We start from the raw sequence: 21,340 nt of genomic DNA on the forward strand, positions 1-21,340 counted from the left end.
GTGGTAGGATGAGGAGTTGTGATTGGACGGAAAAGCAAAGGTTTGATTTGTTGTTCTGTACTGTGCAACAATTAGACTGGACCCATCCGTCTCTTCTGCCCAGAAACCAGCAGCCAGATCAAACCACAGAGACCATCAGACTTTGTGTTGGCGCTACAGAGTCAAAGCTCAACGCCCCACAACGCACAAACACACACACAGACAGGAGCAGGCACATCATGTGGATGGTACAACGCCATGTTTTCAATGATTGAAGATAAAGGAGTATCACTTTAAGCTCCGTAGAGTGCTAATATTACATGGCATTAAAAACTTCCTGAAATCTTCCAAAGTTGGAAAAATACACGATCACCTCATGGCCTCATTATTATTATTTTGATTATTATGATTATTTTTTTTTACCCATGTTGCACTTTTTCCTTTTGTGTCATGTGACCACCGTTTCCCACACAGAGGAAGCGTCGCTATAGGCTCCTCGCTTAACGGTGCAACTTAAGTCTCGGGGTCGAGTTTTTTTCACAGCTTCGCTCTCTGAGTAGAAATCTCTGGTCAGTGTTGAGTCCCATCCGTCGATGGGAGTGAAAATCTCAGGACGTTCAGTCACAGGAGACACAGGAGGCAGCACGTTTCACATCAGGTTAGGACACAACCTGCAGGTTTCTCTGACACTGTGGGTAAGTAACAGCAGCGTTTTGATACAGTCGGTTCTTCCACACTTGGGGTGAAAATAAATAACTGTGAGACAAAAAAAAGACGGAGAGCGGCGTTCCTAGATGGAGCTCTCGTCGGGCTGCAGGTCCAGCTGTGTGTGTTTCCTCTTCTCCAGGATCCTGTTGAGCTCCTCCGTGAAGGAGTGGTAGAGCGGCGACATGCCCTCGGGGTCGGCCTGCCTCAGCAGCACGTAGCTGTTCCCGTTCATCTTCCTCAGCACGCTGGGCAGCGTGGCCGACAGCCCGTTGGCGTAGTCCATGTTGGGCAGCGGAGGCGGCATGGGAAGGGGAGGCGCCGGAGGAGGCGTTTTACACGGAGACATCTGCCCCTCGCCCGGGACGATCTGGAGGAAACCGTCGCCCAGGTCCGCGAAGGTCGGCACCGAGATGGAGCGACGGCCCTGGCGGCCGTTGCAGTGGCTGGAGATGGTTTTGAGCTCCAGGTGGGAGCTCCTTTTCCTCTCCGAGGCGCCCAGCACCTGCATATGGCGAGCAGATTTAACAATTAAAAAGCTAAGTTTGACTATCAGGAATTAACATTGTAGATATCAACAACGCCTTTCTGACTATAGTCGTAATTACATTTTGAATAGTTGGATTTTTCATTCAGGATATCTGTAATTCGGTTTTGCAGAGTCAAAAAGAACATTCCAGATATCCACAACTAAGTTCTTCCTAGGACAAGTGACGTCACTTTTGCCATTCATGTGTATGGGGTTTGTCATTACAGATATCTACAATTCAGTTGCAGATATCCGCTATGTGAACTACGGATATCTGTAACTGAATTACGACTATTCCTAATTCCAGTTTGAGATATCTACAACGTCATTTCGCCTATAATCAAAATTTAATTTAAGATATCTGAAAAGGGACGTGCAGATATCTTAAATTGAGGTGAATTAAAGATATCTTGAACTGGAACTATGACTAGTCAGAATCAAATTGAAGATATCTCAAACTGGAATTAGTACTAGTCGTAATTCAGTTACAGATATCCGTAATTCACATAGCGGATATCTGCAACTGAATTGTAGATATCTGTAATGACAAACCCCATACACATGAATGGCAAAAGTGACGTCATTTGTCCTAGGAAGATCGTAGTCGTGGATATCTGAAATGACAATTGTGAATAGGAAGAATGTAGTTGTGGATATCTTAAATATTCTTTTTGACTCGGCAAAACTGAACTACAGATATCTGCAACACATATCCAGTCTGGCTTTTAAATGTTAAAGTGGCTTGCCGTACCTGCAGCCCTTGGTGGGAGTACTTCCGTTCCCGAGCGGCCCGTCTGGTGCAGAAGCTGACGTAGAGCAGCACCACGGTCAGCACCAGGCAGAGGCCTCCGAGCACGGCCACCAGGGAGATGTACACGGCCTCCATGTGTCTGTAGGTGCGGAACTCGGGCTGCGGGGGCATCGGCGCCGGCGGCGAGGGCAGCGGCTGCTCGGTGGGGCTGCTGGTGGAGAGGACGGCGGGGCTGGAGGTGGTGGTGGGGCTGGTGGTGGCGGTGGGCTCCACGGGGAAGTAGGGGTCGGTGTGCACCCGCACCGTGTAGAGATAAACCAGCACCGAGACCGAGTTCTCCACGGCGAAGCAGCGGTAGGAGCCGCTCTGCTGGGCGCGGGCTCCGATGATGAGGAGGCCGTCGGTGCCGATGCGGTAGCCCGAGTTCAGGTCGAATCCCTGCAGCTCTTTGCCGTTCAGAGTCCAGCGCGGGGTCGCCAGGTTGGATCGAAGCTCGCACTGCAGCAGCACGTCGTCGCCCGACATCACAGAGCGCCGCCGATGGACCACTGAGGGACAAACACACAGAGAACAGGTTTAAAAAAAGAAAGAAAAAAAGGGTAACACTTTACTTGAATAGGTATTCATAAGATTGACATAACACTGTCATAACCATCAATGAATACTTATGAGAGCTGTCGTTAAGTGTCATTCGGTAAGTTATGTCACTTTTGATGCAAAGTTGACATTGTTTGAGATGTTTTTGTTCTGACAACTTGACATAAAGACAATTTAAACTGTCATAGCCTAATTGCCAAACTTTAAAAATTATGTCAAGTTCTCATAACAAGGACATCTCAAATAATGTCAACTTTGCATCAAAAGTGACATAACTTATCGAATGACACTTAACGACAGCTGTCACAAGTATTCATTGATGTTTATGACAGCTGTTATCTTGATATCATGGTTATGACAGTATTATGTCAATCTTATGAATACCTATTCAAGTAAAGTGTTACCACAAAAAGTGCAGAGGAGACAGGATGACAGGAGTGCAGCAGGATATGGAGCGAGAGAGATGTCAGGTCGCCAAGGTTACGATTTCAAAGTGCAGGTGAGCAACCTTTCAACATCACTTTCTATTACATTTCATAAGCCTCCTGAAATGTACGGGGCCCTGCAATGCAGCCAGCTCGACCGGCTGACCTCCAGCAAGAGAGGAGCTGATTAAAATGTGTACGCTGGGACCGGGGAGAGGAGGGGAGGGGGGATAAGACACACACACCTAATGAAATCCCTTAATAGCTGCTAAGTGCTGGAGATTTCAGGCAGAGAAAAGAAGGGATGGACTTTTTTCACCCCATAATCCACGTGTGAGTGGGAGTGTGAGATAAAGAGAGAGAGAGAGTTGTGCAAACTAATCAAAGAGGAGGTGAAATACAGAGCAAAACTTTACAAACATTAAAATAGATGAGGAGTGTGTGTGTGTGCAGGTGTGTGTTCAAACGTACCATTTCCTGAATTCTCCCTGCAGCCCCTCACCCCCCTGAGGATGTCCTGGGTCAGGTTTGACCTGCAAAAAAAAAGGTGATTTCAAGGTGAGTTACATTACTGAAGAAATTTGTTTTTCACTTTTATTTGTTAGAGCTGAGTCATGGCCACGAAAACGCTGAACAAAACACGCCACGAAATGACAAAATAAGAAGAAGGTGGTTTTGAAATCACTTCTTCAATCAAGATTTTAATCTTGAAAACAACCTTTGTGCCACCTCAAACAAAACAAACTATGATGGGAGACAATAACTTGATGTAATTTTCCACTCTGAACAGACACTACCTCCATAATTCATTCAGTTATTTACTGATATGACACATGACATGTACAGTATATGACAGTACAATATTAAAACTCACATCCACACGTACATCTACATGTACGTATATTTATCATATTGTGTATTTCAGTATTTCAATATTAATCTTTATTTTCTATCTTTATCCACTTCATTTCCTCTCTTCTTTTCTAAGGAATCGACTGTAATCTACTAATTTCCCCCTTGATGCTACTGAGGGACAATGCAAAACTCAAAATGTGTTCCTGTTTTTAGTAAATGTATCTACTTCCCCTTATTTTCCCTTGAATTTAGTGTGTACTGTATTGATAAATATGTCTGCCTGTAACTTATTGTTGTTATATTGTATGTCAGATCTATTTTGACAGTGAGATCGTCTGTTTGAATAAAATAAAGTACCCCGACTTCGAACAATACTTTGAAGCATTAGCAGTCAGAAGAAGAAGAGAAGTTTTTCTGCAGCATTAATTTGAATTCACAAAGGGACGCCAGATTTCGCAGTTTTAAATCTACCTGCAGAAGTTTCCAGACGGCCTCTACAGAGATCATTTTCTACGCATCTAAGTCTGTCTGTCCACACCTCTCTACTCTCCAACACCACAGAGCAAAGCCTTTATAGCAAGCTCAGGATGACAAAAAACAATCTAATTGCTTTTAGAAATGAAGTGGATATTGTTTGTTATAGACCGAGGGGACCAGGGAAGATCTCCCATTAACTTTCGATTCTTTTTTTTTTTGCTGCTTTCAGCGAATGTGCTGCTGCTGCCCTCGGAAACTCCACAACAAATCCACAGGAGAGGCCGATGTGTCTGCTGCCGTAATGGAGATTAAGATGTCTGAGACTCACTCATGCAGAGTGAATGGAGAGAGGCACAAACAGCCACCGGTGCCAGAGTAAGCTAAAATATGTGTGTGTGTGTGTGTGTGTGTGTGTGTGTGTGTGTGTGTGTGTGTGTGTGTGTGTGTGTGTGTGTGTTTTGAAGGTGTGTGTGTGTGAGAGAGAGTTTGAGGCTTGAACTGGTTCCTGTCTGTGTAGAACCACCACTTCCAGTTTGCTCCGATACAAGATTAAAAAGTTTAATTAATTTTCCCCCACTGTTTTTAATTTAAAGGATTCACAGTTTTGCATTCAGAATAGTATTTCTGTTTAATTGTGATGTAAATGCTGTGAATAGTTGTTATTTGCCTATAAAATGTATATACAGTATGTATATATAAGCTTATGCATCATTATAGATAAGGCCACATCCAATAGCTCCAACAGTAAAATGCCAATTATACTTTAAAGGCATAGGAAATATTCATCTGTTCCAATATGTTGGTAAGAAATGAGAGTGGATTTTCTGCAGGTCTGTAATTTTCCAATAATTTACCCTAAAACTCTGCAGGAAGACTTTGGTGATAGTTAGAGGAAGAAGTGCAAAGTCATTATTCATTTATTCTTTAATCTCCAAACAGCACATGTTGAGTTATTTTCTTCCTTGAACACAAACGCCACGTTCTTTCTTTACATGCTGCTCTGACCTGCTGTGCTCTGACTATTGTAGTTGCTCTAGTTAATTTCACCAGCAGTTAAATGAAATTAATTACTTGAACCTGTGCCCATTAAACACTGCATCTGTTTTCTGTATAATTAGTTACAAAGTTGTTTCCAGTGAAGTCCTTGGAGATTATGGTAATTGTCACTATAGATCCAGGCATATAAACATGAAACAAATAAACTGCAACACAATTCAATGCAGTTTTTTTTCAGATATAAGTGTTAATTAATGTTTTTGTCGATATATATATAGTTAAAAAATATAAAAAACAATGAATTACTGATATAATCTATACATTACTGAACCCTTTGATCACAACTACATTACAGTGTGTTCATGCTCATTTCTTAACTACAGTACTATGCTAATTGAAGGGATTTAAAGTCAAGTGTTTCCAAATGAGGTCGGTCAGTTTCACTTCTCTTCTCTTCTAGTCACAGATCTCAGGTGTTTTTAAATCTGAATGTTTTTTTTTTACTAAGGTCATAATTGAAAATTCAAAACACTTCCCACTCCAGCAGGAAGCTCCCGCTGAGCTGATGAGGAAAAATTGAGGTCGACTACATTGTCTTAGACCTGCTTTCATAAAAATTCTGTTGGAAGGGAAAGTAAGCTGCATAAATAATTCATCAGACTCCAGGATTGCTGTTGGGCCCAGAAGGAAGAAGTAAACATCAACTAAAAAGGTCGAGTAATGCAAAAAAAATGAGCCCTGTGTCAAGATTATTAATTTCTGCTTGGAGCTTTATTACTTATTTCAAGAAGGTCTAGTAATAATCATTATTCTTAATGTGTAGTCTGAGGAATTCACTTTGACTGTCATGTTAACAAAGAGCTCTGAGAGAATAATATATAATGTCACTATATCTTTTACCTGAAAACAGACCTATATTTTCACTTTTCAATTTAGCGAATCACTCTTTCTTTTGAAAACTCTGATATTTCCATACAAAAATGGACACACGAGCAGATGGAGAACAAACAGAGAGAAAAGTGTAAAAATAGGTTTCATGAGCAGAGTTGACTGATGCAACTGCAGAGCGGTTTTGAGGGTTATAGACTCAGGATCTGTGGGTGAGCAGAGTAAATTTATCTGTCTGGTTTTCTAGTCTTAAGTACACACACTCTGTGTTTGCCTCCTCGCCTTGGCGTCTGCATGAATCAGTCTGTGTGTGTGTGTGTGTGTGTGTGTGTGTGTGTGCCCACTCACCTCTGTGCACGTGAGGATATCTCCACACACACCCTCCCGTCCCAGCCACAGAACGGGTCTCTGGCGAACACGCAGTCGTAACAGGAAGTGTATCTCTGACAGGCCGACATCGGCACCTGCACGACGCCGGAGTGGGAGCCCACGTAGATGCTCCGCTGTGACACGACGACAGATAAATGATTCATCTGTTTCCGCACCGTCACTCATTCTTTTTTCAACCCGCTGAGCTTTGAAGCCTCAATTTACAATAAGCTATTGTAATGCATTCAAATACTAAGTAGCATATTTGCTGAAACACCATCAATTATTAATGGATTTGGGAATGTCAGTGGAAATTTATATTGTCTGCTAATTGTAGATTAGCTTTTTGTTTTGTACAAACTTAGGTCCTGAAATATAAAAATTGTATTTTATATTTTCTAACTTAACAATTCAACAGCATGTTTCCATGTTTATGAGGTAAATTTATTCGCCAGAACGTGATCTATCATATTTTCATTTGCACCGCTTTAGCATAAAAAGGCCATTTAAACCCTCATTATTTTTAAATGTATTACTCTGCATTACATGAATACGTACCAGAGCTGATGATATGACCATGCTCTCGATGGGCTGCGGTTTGTCAAACAGCTGCAGCTCTTCTATAATATGCATTTCTCCATCGATGTCTACGGCTCTGTGCAACCACCCGTCGTCTGTGGGAAAAAGAAACAACCTTGTCAAACAGGATGACGAGAGAGTAAAATTGTGCAAAATCCAGTCAAAGCCGGTTTGTCTAAAATATAAAAAACAGATCACAAATATACAGTTTAATTAAAGAAGGTCAGGAATTTCCTAAAACAGCCGGCACAAACAAGATAATAAATAGTGTTTGGGGTTATTTCCAGCAGCAGGATGTGCACATGGGAAACAAATTACAGTGTCCACGGTTCATGGCAACGAGGGGAGGTGTCACCCAGTGCAAGATCACATCCATGGACTGATGTGTTTTTTGCCATGTTAGCAGCAGTGCCGCCCCCTTCAGGATGATCGGTGGTTGTTTAACATCGTTAGTAGAAACCGATCACCTGTACCAAAGACGGTTAAGAAGCAAGACGCCCCACAACAAGTCAGTGTCCTGTATCTGTGTCTCATCAGCAGCATCAAGGTTTGAGTCTTTAAATTTGACTCCAAAGGGAGAAGTGAACATGAGCACAGATTCGTTGATTATTTCGCCCAATAGTCGCTGAATACTGGAGTCATTTCTCACAAACTTCATATCTGCTGTCCAACAACACAATCTCACAAGATTTGGGACAGATCTCCTACGTAGGCTAACACCAAACGTTCGCGAACACCCACACTAACTAATCGTAATGGTAAATATGTCTGTTAGCTGCGTAAATATTGTATGTTATCATACGAAAATATAAATAGCTCACTTTCTACTACTGTCGACTAACAACTTTTGTAAATCTACACTTGTTCACAACAGGAGGAGAGGGGAACCGGTGACCACGCGCAGTTAGGATGCAGGAAGTATGGGTATACCGTTTCATATCATTGGCGCAGTTTGTAATGAGCCATATTGTCATGGTAGAGTATCTTGCCTGTAGGCCTACTTTGTGTTGAGCGCTGATTAGCAAAGGTTAGCATGTTGTTAAAGCAGTCACTCTGCTCTGCTGTAAGCCGAGGAGAAAACTTTCCTTGTATCCTACAACCTTTATCCAATGAGGAGAGAGAACGGCATAAAGGGGCGGTCCTCTCTGTGTGTGCAGCCAAGGGATGCGCGTGAATGTGGTGGCGGGACGAGGGCGGGGACTGCTAACTCAAGAAGTTAGCCAAAACGACCGGATCGCTTACTTCTGCTTTAACACTAACGTGGTGAGCATCGCAAACAGTTAAGATGCTAAACATCGGCATGTTGAGCATAAAGCCACTTGGTGTGTTCTGTTGAAACGAAAAGTTTACATTTCTTTTGTAACTCCAAGCTCACAATCCACTTGTTTTTATTAAATTAAACCCATTGCATTAACACTTCTGCAACTTGTACCCTACCGATAGATAGATAGATAGACTATGCTGCTTTCACATGCAAATTTTTCGGCTGGTAGGCTATTAGCTTACAATGTTAACACCAGCTAAACAAAATGATTGTTTTTCCTACTTGTTACCAACTCATAACTGGAAATCTGGTCAGCTCGGATGTGACATGAATGCCAGATCTGAATCCCAACATCCCAGGTAAAGTAACGAGTCAACAGCCTCGCTAGATGCTATACATCATATAGCATTGTCATGGTTACCATGAGGTCGCATAAAGTCTTAAAAAGCTGCTTTTATGATTGTAGCTACACTCAGTCCTGATGCACAACAACAAAGCAGCTCTGTGCGAGACACAATCAGGCCTCAGTCACAGTCAGATTGATTTATCGATCACAGGTTTTATGTGTTGAATAGTGAAACGCACCAGTTCCCAAAAACAGGACGGTATAAATCTTCCCGTCCAGCGCCGTCTCCTTGTGCACGGCTATCTTGACGTAGTTGACGCTCCTCTTGAACAGGAGCGGTCGGACTCCCATCGGGTGAACCTGGGTGGCCATCAGCGGGTGCCTTCTGGCGAACGTGAGGACGTTGTCTGGGAGGTCTCGGGATGAGTTGATGCCCTGTGATCTGTGCAGATCTGTGATACACTGGGAAGAGAAAAAGAAAAGACAGGCCGAGGAATGACGACAGATGCTCTTTTGTTGAAGGGACCGTTACAAAGAGAGGTTTTGGTAACCCCTTTAATTTAAGAGGCCGTCCATTATGTGATAATGTCAAGAAATAGCCAAGAAATAGCAACTGATTGCGTAGTAGTGCCAGAAATAGCCTAGAAATAACGGTCAATTTCATAGTAATGTTATTCATAAAGGCAAAAGATTACACATGCTTTTCACGCTTTGAATTTTTTGAGAACGGACAGATTTTTTCTCCACCAAGTCCTTACAATTGACCCATATTTCTGGGCTATTTCTATGCAATCAATCGTTAGCCTATTTCTTGGCTATATTTCTCGACATTAATATGAAATTGACCGTCATTTCTGGGCTATTTCTAGACATTATGACGCAATTAATTTTTATTTCTTGGCTATTTCTTGACATTATATCACGAGGAAATAGCGGCCTGTACATTAAAGGGTTACCGAGGCTTTGACTAATGAAACTCACGGATCCAGGTCTCGGCTCTGGCACCTTTCCCGTGTACTCCCTCCACTTGGAGTCCTGTACCTCCATGTACGGCCCGTCGAAAACCTTCTGTACATCTGAGAAGGCGTACTGGCAGATAGCAGAGGCTTTGATATTCTTCCTGAAAGGCAATATCCACCACACACACACACACACACACACACACACACACACACACACACACACACACACACACACACACACACACACACACACGCACACACACCACCACCACCGCAGAGGACACACTCAGGATTAATGATTCAACGATGAATAAACACTGAGGGGTTATTATCTGGGGAGCAGCTGCCACACAGATCGAATTTCAAACCCATCACAGGTCGTCAGTAGCCAGTGACAGGTGAAAAGGTAACTAGGCTACTGAAGAGCCTCCTCTGATCTCTGAAAACCGTGGGTGTCACGGTCGTAAGGTTTAGTTTTTTCTGTTTTTTTTTTTTTACATTTTAATTTTCCTGTTGGATTTTAACAATTTGTCTTGCATGGACATGTGGGAGCGGTGTCACTGACAGGTGTGTAATTTCCCTCTCTTTATCTCCAGCCACTTCTCCAGAAGGAAATATTTGTTTTGCATGTTTTTTCAACACCGCACTCGCAGAGCTAAAATACCCACTCCCTGTGAGTCATAAATAAAGTGGTTTTGGTGGCGCACCTGTGAAAGAAAAGATTTGTTCAGCCACATAACAACAGCATGAGTTGGAGAGTTGGGAACCAGGTGACCCTTAATCTTAAACCCTAAAGGTGAGATTAGTAATGGGGGGGTTGTGTGTGCGTCACATTCTTGGGTCCATTGTGTGCCCACCTCAGTCTTCAAAAGCATTCAAGTGAGGAAAATGAGACAGAAGTGAAACCAGAATCTGTCTTCAGAGCTGGTGAGCAGCACAGCTCCGGGGCTTTACTCACGCTCACACACTTCAGTGATGCATAGTAATGACTGCGACTCACACAGGTGTGTCTTTTTTTTTTTTTTTTTTAAAAGGAGACTAGAGGAAGCTTCTGTAGTGAATAAGACGGCAGAGGTCGAGCTCGAATGTCCACAAGAGAGAGAAGCACAGGAGGAGTGAAAAAAAAACACACACACACAAAAAAAAGAAAACACGACAAACAGTGGAAAGCAGCGTTACTGTCCTGTTGCGATGCGATCCTCCTCCATCAGAATCCAAACACCCTTGGGACGGTTTTATGCAGCATGACTCTGCATATCAGCATAAACACACACACACACGCACATCGCTGCCAGATATCCCACTCGTCCTCTGACACTGTCACACAGCTCTGACTGCAGCTGAGCTTCTCTGGTTTGATAACGACTCACCTAGGGTTTGGAATAACGAGTTTTTTCTCATTATCGGCTCATCTCTTTTTTTTTCTTTTCAAACAATTTATCATTTGAAACAAGTTCTCAGAGCCCAGGGTGACATCAAAACTCCACATTTAACTTTTACTGCCTTTACAAAACCTGCACAAAAGAACATTTTATAGCACCAGGGATGTTTATAATACATAGGCTGCAATAAACCATAAACACTTTTCTGTGGTTCTGCACTGAGCCCTGATCTCAGCGCCTCCAAACGTGTCTAGGATGAATTTAAATGCAGACTGCGAACCACAACTTATCACCCCACATGAGTGCTTGACCTCGCTAATGTTCTCGTGTCTTGCTGTGCCTGGAGTTTCTTCTTGCAGGTTGTGGTTATTTTATTTTTTTGTGCTCAGGTAGTGGAGGAGATCTTGGATCTCTGGAGCGTTTTTTTCACTGTATTGCTTGAAATCCTCTTCACATCCCGATTGCGACCAATTAATTAAATGCTTTTTCACGAAAATGAAAAAATGCAGTCACCTGTGTAACGGAAAATCCTTTTGAACGCCACCAACGAATTCATTGGATTGTGATGCATCTATCAAACTTTCCTCTGCCCCTCCCTTCTCCCTCGGCACGTACCCCTTTTCGTGCACGGGCTCAGAGTCTTCAACGATTTACAATATGGAAGAGACAACGCCAGAGCCAAAGCTTATGCTAGTTTACTAAATTCAACAAGACAGTTGCAGCAATGTTATGGCAAAAAAAAAAAACCCTTACAGAAAATCCACATGAATTTGCCATGTATTTCACATGTGAAAATTCACATGTGATTCACATGTGATTCACACTAAATTGGGCCAAAACCACACATTTCCTATATTTCACATGTGAAAAATCCCATGTGCAAAGTCACATGTGCAAGAGTCACATGTGAAGTTCATGTGGTTTTTCTGTAAAGGACAACAAACAAAAACAAACATTGCGAGTTCCTGTCAGAGTGCTGCTACAGTCTTACATCCCCCGTCCCATTCATGCTTTGGAGAAGAGTTCTTTTTCAAAGTTGTACCTTATTTAGTACATTTAACCAGTTAGTTTCTATGTTTAGTCCTCTCTCACCCCCAGAAGTCTGATTTAAAGATGTGCAGTCTATGGCTCTAACTCTATCTATCTTACATGCTTAGGAAATGATGACGGCAGAGCAGACTGCGGCTGCAGGAGAGAAAAGCCTGATGCTCACAGTCCAATACTGGTAACACTCATCAACTCAAAGTCGCTAGTTTTCCCGCTAGGCACCACAAAAAGAAATCCTTAGTGGGGTCTGAAAAAGTCAAATCGAGCTCTGGTGATAAATAATTTCCCAGGACAACTCAAGCTTTTCCAGGACATTTGACCTTTTTTTTTTCTTCTAATTTTCCATGTGTTTTCCATGACTGGAAAATTGGTCAACCACTTTCCAGGTTTTCCAGGACGTGTGGGAATCCTGCCTGTGCTCTGGAGGCGTGGCTTCGGAGAGAAGTCTGAAGAAAGGGGCTTGGACTTTCAAATCGTGTATTTAAAAAAAATGTAGCCAGCTCAAACGATTTTTCCATAATCTCCTACTCAGCCTTTCAATTTGAACTCAAAGGTTTTGACTCCTGAGACCAACCGCTGCGGTGGATAGTGGTTTGTAAACCCAGAGAACGCTCTTCCCTTTTTCTCCTTTCACATGATAAACGAGAGATTGCACAGAGTTTCTAAAGCCTGGGAGCGGAGGCTCGCAGAGACGTGACTTAAATGTGATTTTTCTTACCACTCGAGGCCGAAGATGCCGTAGAAAACGGTGCTTTGAGCGTCGCGGCCCTGCAGCACGAACACGCTGCGCAGGATATTGAGGTGCAGCTCGTACTCCGGGACCGAACACACCATTCGCGCCTTGAGGAAGGTGGTCCACTTCCTCTGCAGCGTCCTCTGGCCTCCCCAGTCCGTCTGCAGGACACAGGAAGACAGCGGATGACTGACCCACTCTCATATATCATATACACATCAGTGGCATCCAATCTGTGACTGCATTAACAAGGACACAAGGAATCAAAATCATAGTGTTCAGATAGTAATATGCATATAAACAGAGGAGGCTGTGAGTCTCATGGAAGTGGGGCTGAAACCTTAGAGTATGTCGACTTTAGCACATTTGCTCTAATTGCATCTTGGGAGCACTGGGAGGCAAAACTGCGAAAAGATCTCTCTCTCCCTGAAAGAGTAATTTAGCACACATCATTTAAAAGAGGGGTGTGTGGGGGGGTGGGAGGATGGGGGAGAACGATGCAGACTTTTTACTCTTCTTCCCTTTTTTTTGTTTATCTGAATTATAGCGCTTCATCTTTCTTCATTTATGTCTTTCGCAGAGATCTGCCGCTCTGCCTGCCTCTGCCACCCACCCACACACACACAAAAAAAGGCAAAACAGCTTAAGTCACCATAAGTATCTAAAACACAAATGCATCCGGCATTACTGTACCAACTCAGTTTTTTGGTGTAAGAGAAACATGAAGGGAGGGAGGGGAGTGGGAAAGGACTGCAGACAAATGCACCCAATGTTGGGGTTCATTCTTCACCGCAGAGCAAAGTCTCTGGAGAGATGGCGTCGGCAGGGAGGTTAGTGAAGCAGCAGCGGAGATGGATGCTACTGAGAAAACAACATAAAGCGTTCTTATAGAGATGGATGCAAGGTTATTATTGTGGAAAATGGCTAAAGGGATGCACTGATAGATTATAATATACGTCAGTCAGACTCAGCGTCTGGGTCACTGGGCTGTCGTGACGTAGATCTGAGGGAGTCACAGCGAAGACACTTAAGGCCTGTGGGAAGACCAACCCTGGAGGACACGAACGACGGAGGCTGTGATACCGTTCCAGCGACGTTGAGGTTCCTTCTTAGGGATTTATGGAGGTGAATACTAAAATAAAAACACAGTGGCACTGAGAGAGGGGCCTTGTTTTTATGCCATGTACGCTCCTCTGTGTGAAAAAAATAGGTCATGATCACTGAGGAAGTCGATGCAGTCTGGGCTGCAAAGTGAGAGACAGAGGAGAGGAGAGGAGAGGAGAGGAGAGGAGAGGAGAGGAGAGGAGAGGAGAGGAGAGGGGCGACCAGTTCTGCAGCTAGCCTATAAAAATGGCAGGTCTTCAGTGGTTTCAGGCCAGAGGCGACTGCCAGGCCCCCGTCAGGATCTACGGATCTGCCTCCAACCAGCGTCTGGTGGTGTCTGTCTTGTCTGTCTGCGCTGCTGCTGCCACGTGGGCGAAGCCGGGGACCAGCTCGACATCTGCATGCGCTGCTGTGGCCTAGTTCAGACTGAGTTATTACACTCTCTGGTGCTGTGACAACTCCACGGTGCCGGAGAAGAGAGCAGCCGAGACCTTATTTCCAGAAATGATGCAGAGAGAATCACAAGAAGATGAACTGTCACAGAGTAGGGGATTTAAAAAAATAAATAAAAAATTGAGGGAGGGATTAATTCACTGCCTGCAGATGTGTATCACCTTTTGTAATGTATTTAAAAATGTGTGACCACCGGAAGAAAAGACAAATATGATTTAAAGATATAGCTGCAGAATCATTTCCTTTTTTTCCCCCCTCTTTCTTGGGGCAGAGTTTGTGCACGGATAACTTCAGCGAAGCGACACAAAAGCTCCGTTTAATGCACAACAGAAATGGAGGGGGTGACTCACGGCTGAATAAAAAGATGTGCACCTAAATGTCACAGCAGTTTAACTTGTCATCTCACGTCCAAACAAGTGCCAGAGTCACTTCTACATAAAAGTCACGGCTGGGATTACAAGGTCGGACCTTGTAGAAATTTCCACATCAATTTCATCGTGGCAAGTGTGAAGTGAATACTGTCAGATTAATGTAAAAGCTGCAGAGGCACAAGGTGAAACATGCAGAGAGAGGAAATTAACCATTAATAGCAGGGCAATGAATATACAAATCGGTACATCAGTCTTAATTTATTGATGCATTAAGATAAATCAAAACACTAAAACCAGAGTGGCATATTTCCCTTTATTTCTAATAAACAGAGCTAGCAGGACACTTGTTGGAAACTATGAGTCATTCAATAATTGTACATCCTTGGATTCACTGTGAGAAACAATAATTAAGGCATCAGTGGTGAAATATGTTTTAAATTTAGCTATATTATTATTATTATTATTATCAGCTCAAAATGTATAAAACAGACAACACAGCTGATAATGACAGCCTAATGATGGCTTGCATAGGCCTATAGCCTAGCGCTTTTCTAGGCACTCAAAGGGCTTTACTGTATAAAAACCATTATTCATTCATACCACATTCATACTGTGGTGAAACTACTTGTTCAATCACTGGCTGACTGATTAGGAAACAAAAGTTCAAACTATGTATAATGTTTCTTGTGTTGGTTTCCTAGAAAGTGGAAAAACACTTATTTTGTCGTTAGGAAATTGTAGGATCAGGCCTTGAGGTAGGGTTTAAAGATGGTTATTGTTTAAGGAAACACCTCATTTCCTTCTGTTTGGACCAAAAACTGTGAAGTTAGCTTAATTAGCGTCTTTATTTTGTTTATGTTGTTTTTTTTAGCTTGTAACTGGCTAACAGTGTGTTAGCAACTGTGCTAACGCAAACTGTTTTTGCATATTTAATTTCTTTATGTTGAAAGTGCAGTGTTTCTTAAGATAGTTGGTGAACTAGTTAGCCACATGTTTTATAGAAAGGATCAACGTATGAATTTCTGGTCACTGGGTCAAAATGGAAATATGTAGTCAAGATTATTTCACTCCTGATAGGCTATGTTTTTTTTTAATATTGATTTCCATTGGACGGGCGATTGGTGCTAAATCTAGATTCTTGATTCGTAACCTTTGCATTGATTTCTTGTTTCACAAAAGGTGCAAAACAATAAACAATTAAGGTGTCGAGTGTAAAACGGTTTTATCCTATTAAAAAAAAAAAAAAAAAAAAGCTTCAACTAATGATTTTAGCACAACTGCACAGTGCGATCCTGGTAATTACACCACCATGTATATGGGATGAAAGAACCTACAGAGAGGAAAGAGGAAGCTCCAGGAAAGGTTGCTGGGCATGATGTCTAGACCGGAGATGCTGATCGTAAGTGAAATGAGGTGAGAGGGAGAAAGGGGAGGAAGAGGAGGAGGAGGAGAAGGAGGAGGAGAAGGAGGATGAGGGAAGAAATGGCAATTAAGAGAGCGTGAGGGTTTGCCATTGGAGGTGGAGGTTGGTGGGCTTTTTAGCAGTCTGCCTGGCAACAGTGTCGACAAAGAGGAAAATGAAAGAAGGACGCCAGACTGCAGGTTCATTCAGCACTGAAATTACAGAAAGAGTGGAAGCAGCTGAGAGAGAGAGAGAGAGAGAGAACAGAAAGTCTCTATAAACCCATTTACATCATTACATCTCTGTGTATTAGGGGACATGAAGCATTAAATCATCCTGCTGTTGCTGCGCTGCCAACTTTTCTCCTCCTTGCAGCCATGAAAAATCTCTTACGTGAGTTGCAAAAAAGAAAAAAGAACTCTCCAAACCCAGTAAAATGGATAAAGGGATAGTTCTACATTTTGGCAAATTGACCCATTGCCATTATCGCTATAGTCATAGCAGTAGGTTTGTTACCTTTATTTGTCGGTGCAAGCTATTTTTAGAACAAACTCATCAAATACACAACTCCAAAACTCTCCGTCAATGCAGACATATAAAAAAAAAAAAAAGAAAAGAAAAAAGATGAATGGCTGTCCTGTTTTGAGAATGTCACAAGAGCTCCAGTTTATTGGATGTGAATATTGTGCAATGTTGCATGGATCCATGAGAAGAAGGTTTATGTTTTGCAGCGAGGTTTGTTTGGATGGACAAACTAACAAAGCTAAACCTGTACCCTGACCCAGAATATCTATCATTGCGTTGTTTATTGTTCGCGAGATTAAAAATCTGAAACCGGCTGACCGTTTTATTTTGAAATCAGAGGACATCTGCCGACCTTGCCTGAGAGCTTTTCACTGGAAATATTGACAAACACCCCCACGAAAAAAAAACATGTTTTGCCATTGTTCTGTATTCTTCAAGAAAGTTTTATGTCTTGAAACATTCTTCCAAAAAGCTCTATAACTTATAGTTGCTTATAGTTGAGCTCTTTTAAGAACTTAAAACTTTTTCTATTTTCTTTTATTTTACTTTTATTTGCTCTTGCTTTTAACTCTGTTTTTAGTGTTTTGTTTGTTTTTATTCTGTCTTTGCTTATTTTTTTAAATGTTTTGTCTTTATGTAAAGCACATTGAGTTGCCTTGGTATGAAATGCGCTATATAAATATGCCTTGCCTTGCCTATAACTAGCCTAGTACATTTCACATCTATACTGATTGTATCATTGAGGTTTTATAAAAGGCTACATCATTTATGAAAACAGGTGCATTAGCATTACTCAGGAGGAAATGGTGGCTTTGTTTGGCACTATTTACAGCCATGGATTAAAAAAAAAAAAAAACGCTCCGTCTCGTAATGTTCCATTATTATCTCATAGCGTGGTTAATGTGCAGGTCACAACTTGTCCACCAGAGCGTTTTGGAGTTGTTGGATTGTGTATTTGATGAGTTTGATGAGGGAAACCAAGTAATACCATTAGCCTCCGTAGCGTAGCTCTGATTGCAGCTTGCGGCTCTGCTCCGCCGTTCTAAAAATAGCTTACACCGGGATTATGGCAATGGGTCAATTTGCATTTTTCCAAAATGTTGAACTATCCCTTTAACTACTGTCTGGTCTATCTGACCTTGCAGACTCGGGCCACCCTGGACACCTTGGTCTGGCTCGGGTAGGTGATCTGCTCCTGGCTTTTCTCGGTGAAGAAGAAGTAAATCTTGTCGTCGTCACCGATGGAGCTGTTGACGCTCTCCTTCAGCAGCGCCGAGCCCACAAAGTCCGCCTCTGTAAACACACACACACATGCACAAAAACAAACAAAAAGACACACACCCATTACACACACACATATACCCAAACACAGACCTATTAGCAGCCTAAGATGTGTCTCCTTGGAAACTAAAGACGGAGCTTTTAAGTCTGATTGAATTGCCACAACTAAGCCAGTTAGAGCTGCAGTGCAGTGAAATGTTTGATGTGATTTTTTCTTTTATTCTATAGGGGGAATCAGTTTTTGTTGAAGCAGCAAAACATCAGAGATAAAAAAGACGTGCAAAATGTCAATGAGGTTTGGTTTATTTAGTGTTTTTACCGTCAGTCAAACCACATAGTAACTAAAACCAGCATGTGATGCGTCTGCGGATGTTTGTGGATTTACCCAGAAGCCACCGGGTCGGGGCCTCCTCTGTCCTGAGCGTGGGGAAGGGGAGGTTCCTGCGCACGTCTGGAGAGCTGCGAAACTCGTACTGAGAGGCCGTGAACATCTCGCCGTCTTGATCGACAACAGCAACACACGAGTTTGTTCGTTGAGCAGAGACGAAAGGAAGAAAGAAAGAAAAATGAGAGAAAAAGACGTGAATGGAGGTTTTTGGCAGATTCTTCTGCAGAGAGATGAGCTAGTGCTGTTATAAAATTCATAAATGATAATTAGACATAGATCCAAGTCTGCTTAGGATGTTAAAACTGAATCAAGAGAGCGATTTGAGTTCTTCATTTATGAAACACTCGCTCTAATCAGTCGTCTTGTCCAGGCTCCAGTGAAATGATTATAAAAACAACCACACAGTCAGAGGTGCAGAGACTAAATCTACTCTTCTTTTGGGAATAAATGTTCTCCCAAGTTTATCTGAAGCTAATTAGACTGATTGATTCAGTGTCTGAGTCCTGTAGTAGTGTTGGTGTTTTGTCGCAGCAGCAATAATAATCAGTCTTTTTTTGGGGGGGGAGTCAGTTGCAGAAGGAAAAGTTTAAGATTTTAAAACTATAAATATATAAAACCAATCAACTAAAAGCTCAGAGAAGAACGGCCCTGCTTCCAGAAACACTAGTTAAAACTGAATTAGTTTGGCCTCTACAGTTAAATTGTGACTTGCAATATTGTATGGTACCTGTACTTGAAGTCAGTTTTGATTTTCATGTTGTGCAGATTGATTTTATTTTATTTCCAGAGATATAAATAACGTTGCATTGATCTGTATTGAAGTTTTGCACATTAAATGTCCTTAAAATACCCATGTACTGTGTGAAATATGTCCTAAATACAATAGCTACCAGTGTTATTACCTCTTCAGAAGTACTTCAACAAAGATATGCTGTAAATTATACCATGATATAAAGTTTAGTCTGTACAATCCAACCTTAAAATCGACCGCAGTAAATGAGTGTACTGTGTCCTCCAGTCCAACTTTGCCTATGTTATTTTTGCTTGACTGAATGACCATGATGTCAGTGTGATACAATCAGTTTATCAAATCTCTTCAGTCAAATAATGTCCGGTTGCTGCAGCCTGTTCGCGGCTTTGACCTCAGCAGAAGTAATTAAATGCAAATGCAGGATTCGTACCCACGAGGAGGCCGGTGAATCCTTTAGCTGGGTCGTAGGGACAGCGGTCTCTGCCCTCCTCGAAGCCCGAGGAAAAGCTGAACCGCTCTGCGTCCTGTCGGAGGAGGAGAGTTGGAAGCAGATTAATCGCATCATTTAAATGCAGCTCATGATCTGAATTGTTCTTTTTTCTTTTAAAGGCTCTTACTAAATAAGCGCAGAGCGGTCTGAAGGCGTTTGTTCCACAGACGTACAGGTGAGTCTCGTTGAAGCGCTGCAGAAAGCGGATGTGATTGTAACACTCTGTCTGCGGAGAGCGGAAGGAAAAACAGGTTTTAGTTATTTCAAGGTCTGCAAAAAAAACAGGAGAGAGCACCGTCCACTTCATTCATGTACAAAGAGCTTTTTTTTTTCTTTTAATGTTCAATCACCCCCTCCTCCCCAGTTTAGTCTCGGAGGGAAAATGGATTAAAAGGCAATTGAAAGGATTATCCACCTTTTTGCTGTCAGAGGCATTCTGCTCATCTAAAAGCAGAGGTGTTTCATTCACATTCTCCTCTAATAACTCAGTAAGTGGAGACTTTAGGAGACGAAGAAGGGGATGAACAATGAGAGCCGAGAGCTGCAGCCGACGACGTGTACCTGATTGTCTCTGCCTTTGCTGAGACACTGCCTCTTCTGCTCAGGGGAAGCGTCCCAATCAATCTGCAAACAACAGGAGGTAATAAGTGTGAGTCAGCTCGCTCGGAAAAAAAACAGATAGAGAGGAAATAGATAAATATAAAGATCTCTGTATGGACGGAAAAGGGAGGAAAACAACAAGTGTGTGTGTGTGTGTTGTAAACAGGAAGAGAGAAAAGGGCAGCGCATTATATTTTCTGGCTGCGTCACTCTCCTCAGTAACCCTTGACTAAACGCCTGGTGCATTAAATCCGATATCCATAAAATTGGAGGAACACAATGGGATTTGTTCAATCTGCTTAAGGCTATTATTAGTTTGTCCTCTTTTAGGAAACAGCAAGAGAGAAAGAAAAAAAAAAACTTGGTTGTGAAATGAGTTTTGCAGCTTCTCCGGTGGCAATTAAGCAGCGTCCCGGGGCTCACCGTGAGGTTTGCAGCTGTGGAGATGTTGGAGGTGTTGAGAGCGTACAGAGCTCCTCGGCCTCCCACGTACAGCAGCCCCGACTCCTCCTCCAGCAGGAGCGTGCTGTAGTTCCTGGAAGAGCCGGAGAAGCGGGTGCTGCCCAGGAGACCTGAAACAACACGGTTCAACACAGAGGAGGAGAAGGTCATTTCCTGTTTCAGCTCAAAGTAACATCACCTGAACCATCGCGGGTCTTTCTAAACTGTTTCTGTATCAGGTGAACATATCCTGATTACTTTTAGTTACTTTTTGATTACCCCAATACCTCAGTTCATTTGTTATTAATGCGCCTATACTACAACAGCATACAGTATAAAGGTACCGATAATGTTCCTGCAGTATCATGATGAGGCAGGTTTAGGTTATTTATTAAGGTTTAGGGCTGGGACGATATGCTTTAAATTGCGATTCTACGATAGTGGCCGATTCTCTCGATTTTTAGTCTGCATTTTTAACATTTATCTGCACACAAATACTGTAGGAGCCTATAAATGAACATACTCCATTATAAAGTGAACTTAAACCCTTTTCAAAGCCTGTACTCCCTGTATGTAAAAGAGGCTAACAAATACACATTGCACAATATTTAAAAAATTTCAAAAAAAAAAAAAAAAAAAATTCCCCCAAA

General features: G+C 42.4%; 1 protein-coding gene across 1 annotated transcript in view; it reads right to left on the bottom strand.

Moving 5' to 3' along the window:
* Positions 1-757: 757 nt before the first annotated feature.
* Positions 758-21,340, bottom strand: part of sema4gb (sema domain, immunoglobulin domain (Ig), transmembrane domain (TM) and short cytoplasmic domain, (semaphorin) 4Gb) — a 44,305-nt gene continuing 23,722 nt past the window's right edge. The window contains exons 3-16 of the mRNA XM_083994088.1: positions 20,673-20,821; positions 20,211-20,273; positions 19,777-19,875; positions 19,590-19,683; positions 18,406-18,519; positions 17,878-18,032; positions 12,870-13,045; positions 9,742-9,880; positions 9,000-9,222; positions 7,130-7,245; positions 6,551-6,705; positions 3,458-3,519; positions 1,965-2,512; positions 758-1,189 (exon numbers count right to left, since the gene is read on the bottom strand). Coding sequence (XP_083850214.1) covers positions 770-1,189; positions 1,965-2,512; positions 3,458-3,519; positions 6,551-6,705; positions 7,130-7,245; positions 9,000-9,222; positions 9,742-9,880; positions 12,870-13,045; positions 17,878-18,032; positions 18,406-18,519; positions 19,590-19,683; positions 19,777-19,875; positions 20,211-20,273; positions 20,673-20,821 — 2,513 coding nt within the window. The 3' untranslated portion in view covers positions 758-769. The remainder of the gene's footprint in view (positions 1,190-1,964; positions 2,513-3,457; positions 3,520-6,550; positions 6,706-7,129; positions 7,246-8,999; positions 9,223-9,741; positions 9,881-12,869; positions 13,046-17,877; positions 18,033-18,405; positions 18,520-19,589; positions 19,684-19,776; positions 19,876-20,210; positions 20,274-20,672; positions 20,822-21,340) is intronic.

The sequence above is a fragment of the Trachurus trachurus genome (assembly GCF_905171665.1).
Source record: "Trachurus trachurus genome assembly, chromosome: 19".
NCBI lineage: Eukaryota > Metazoa > Chordata > Actinopteri > Carangiformes > Carangidae > Trachurus > Trachurus trachurus.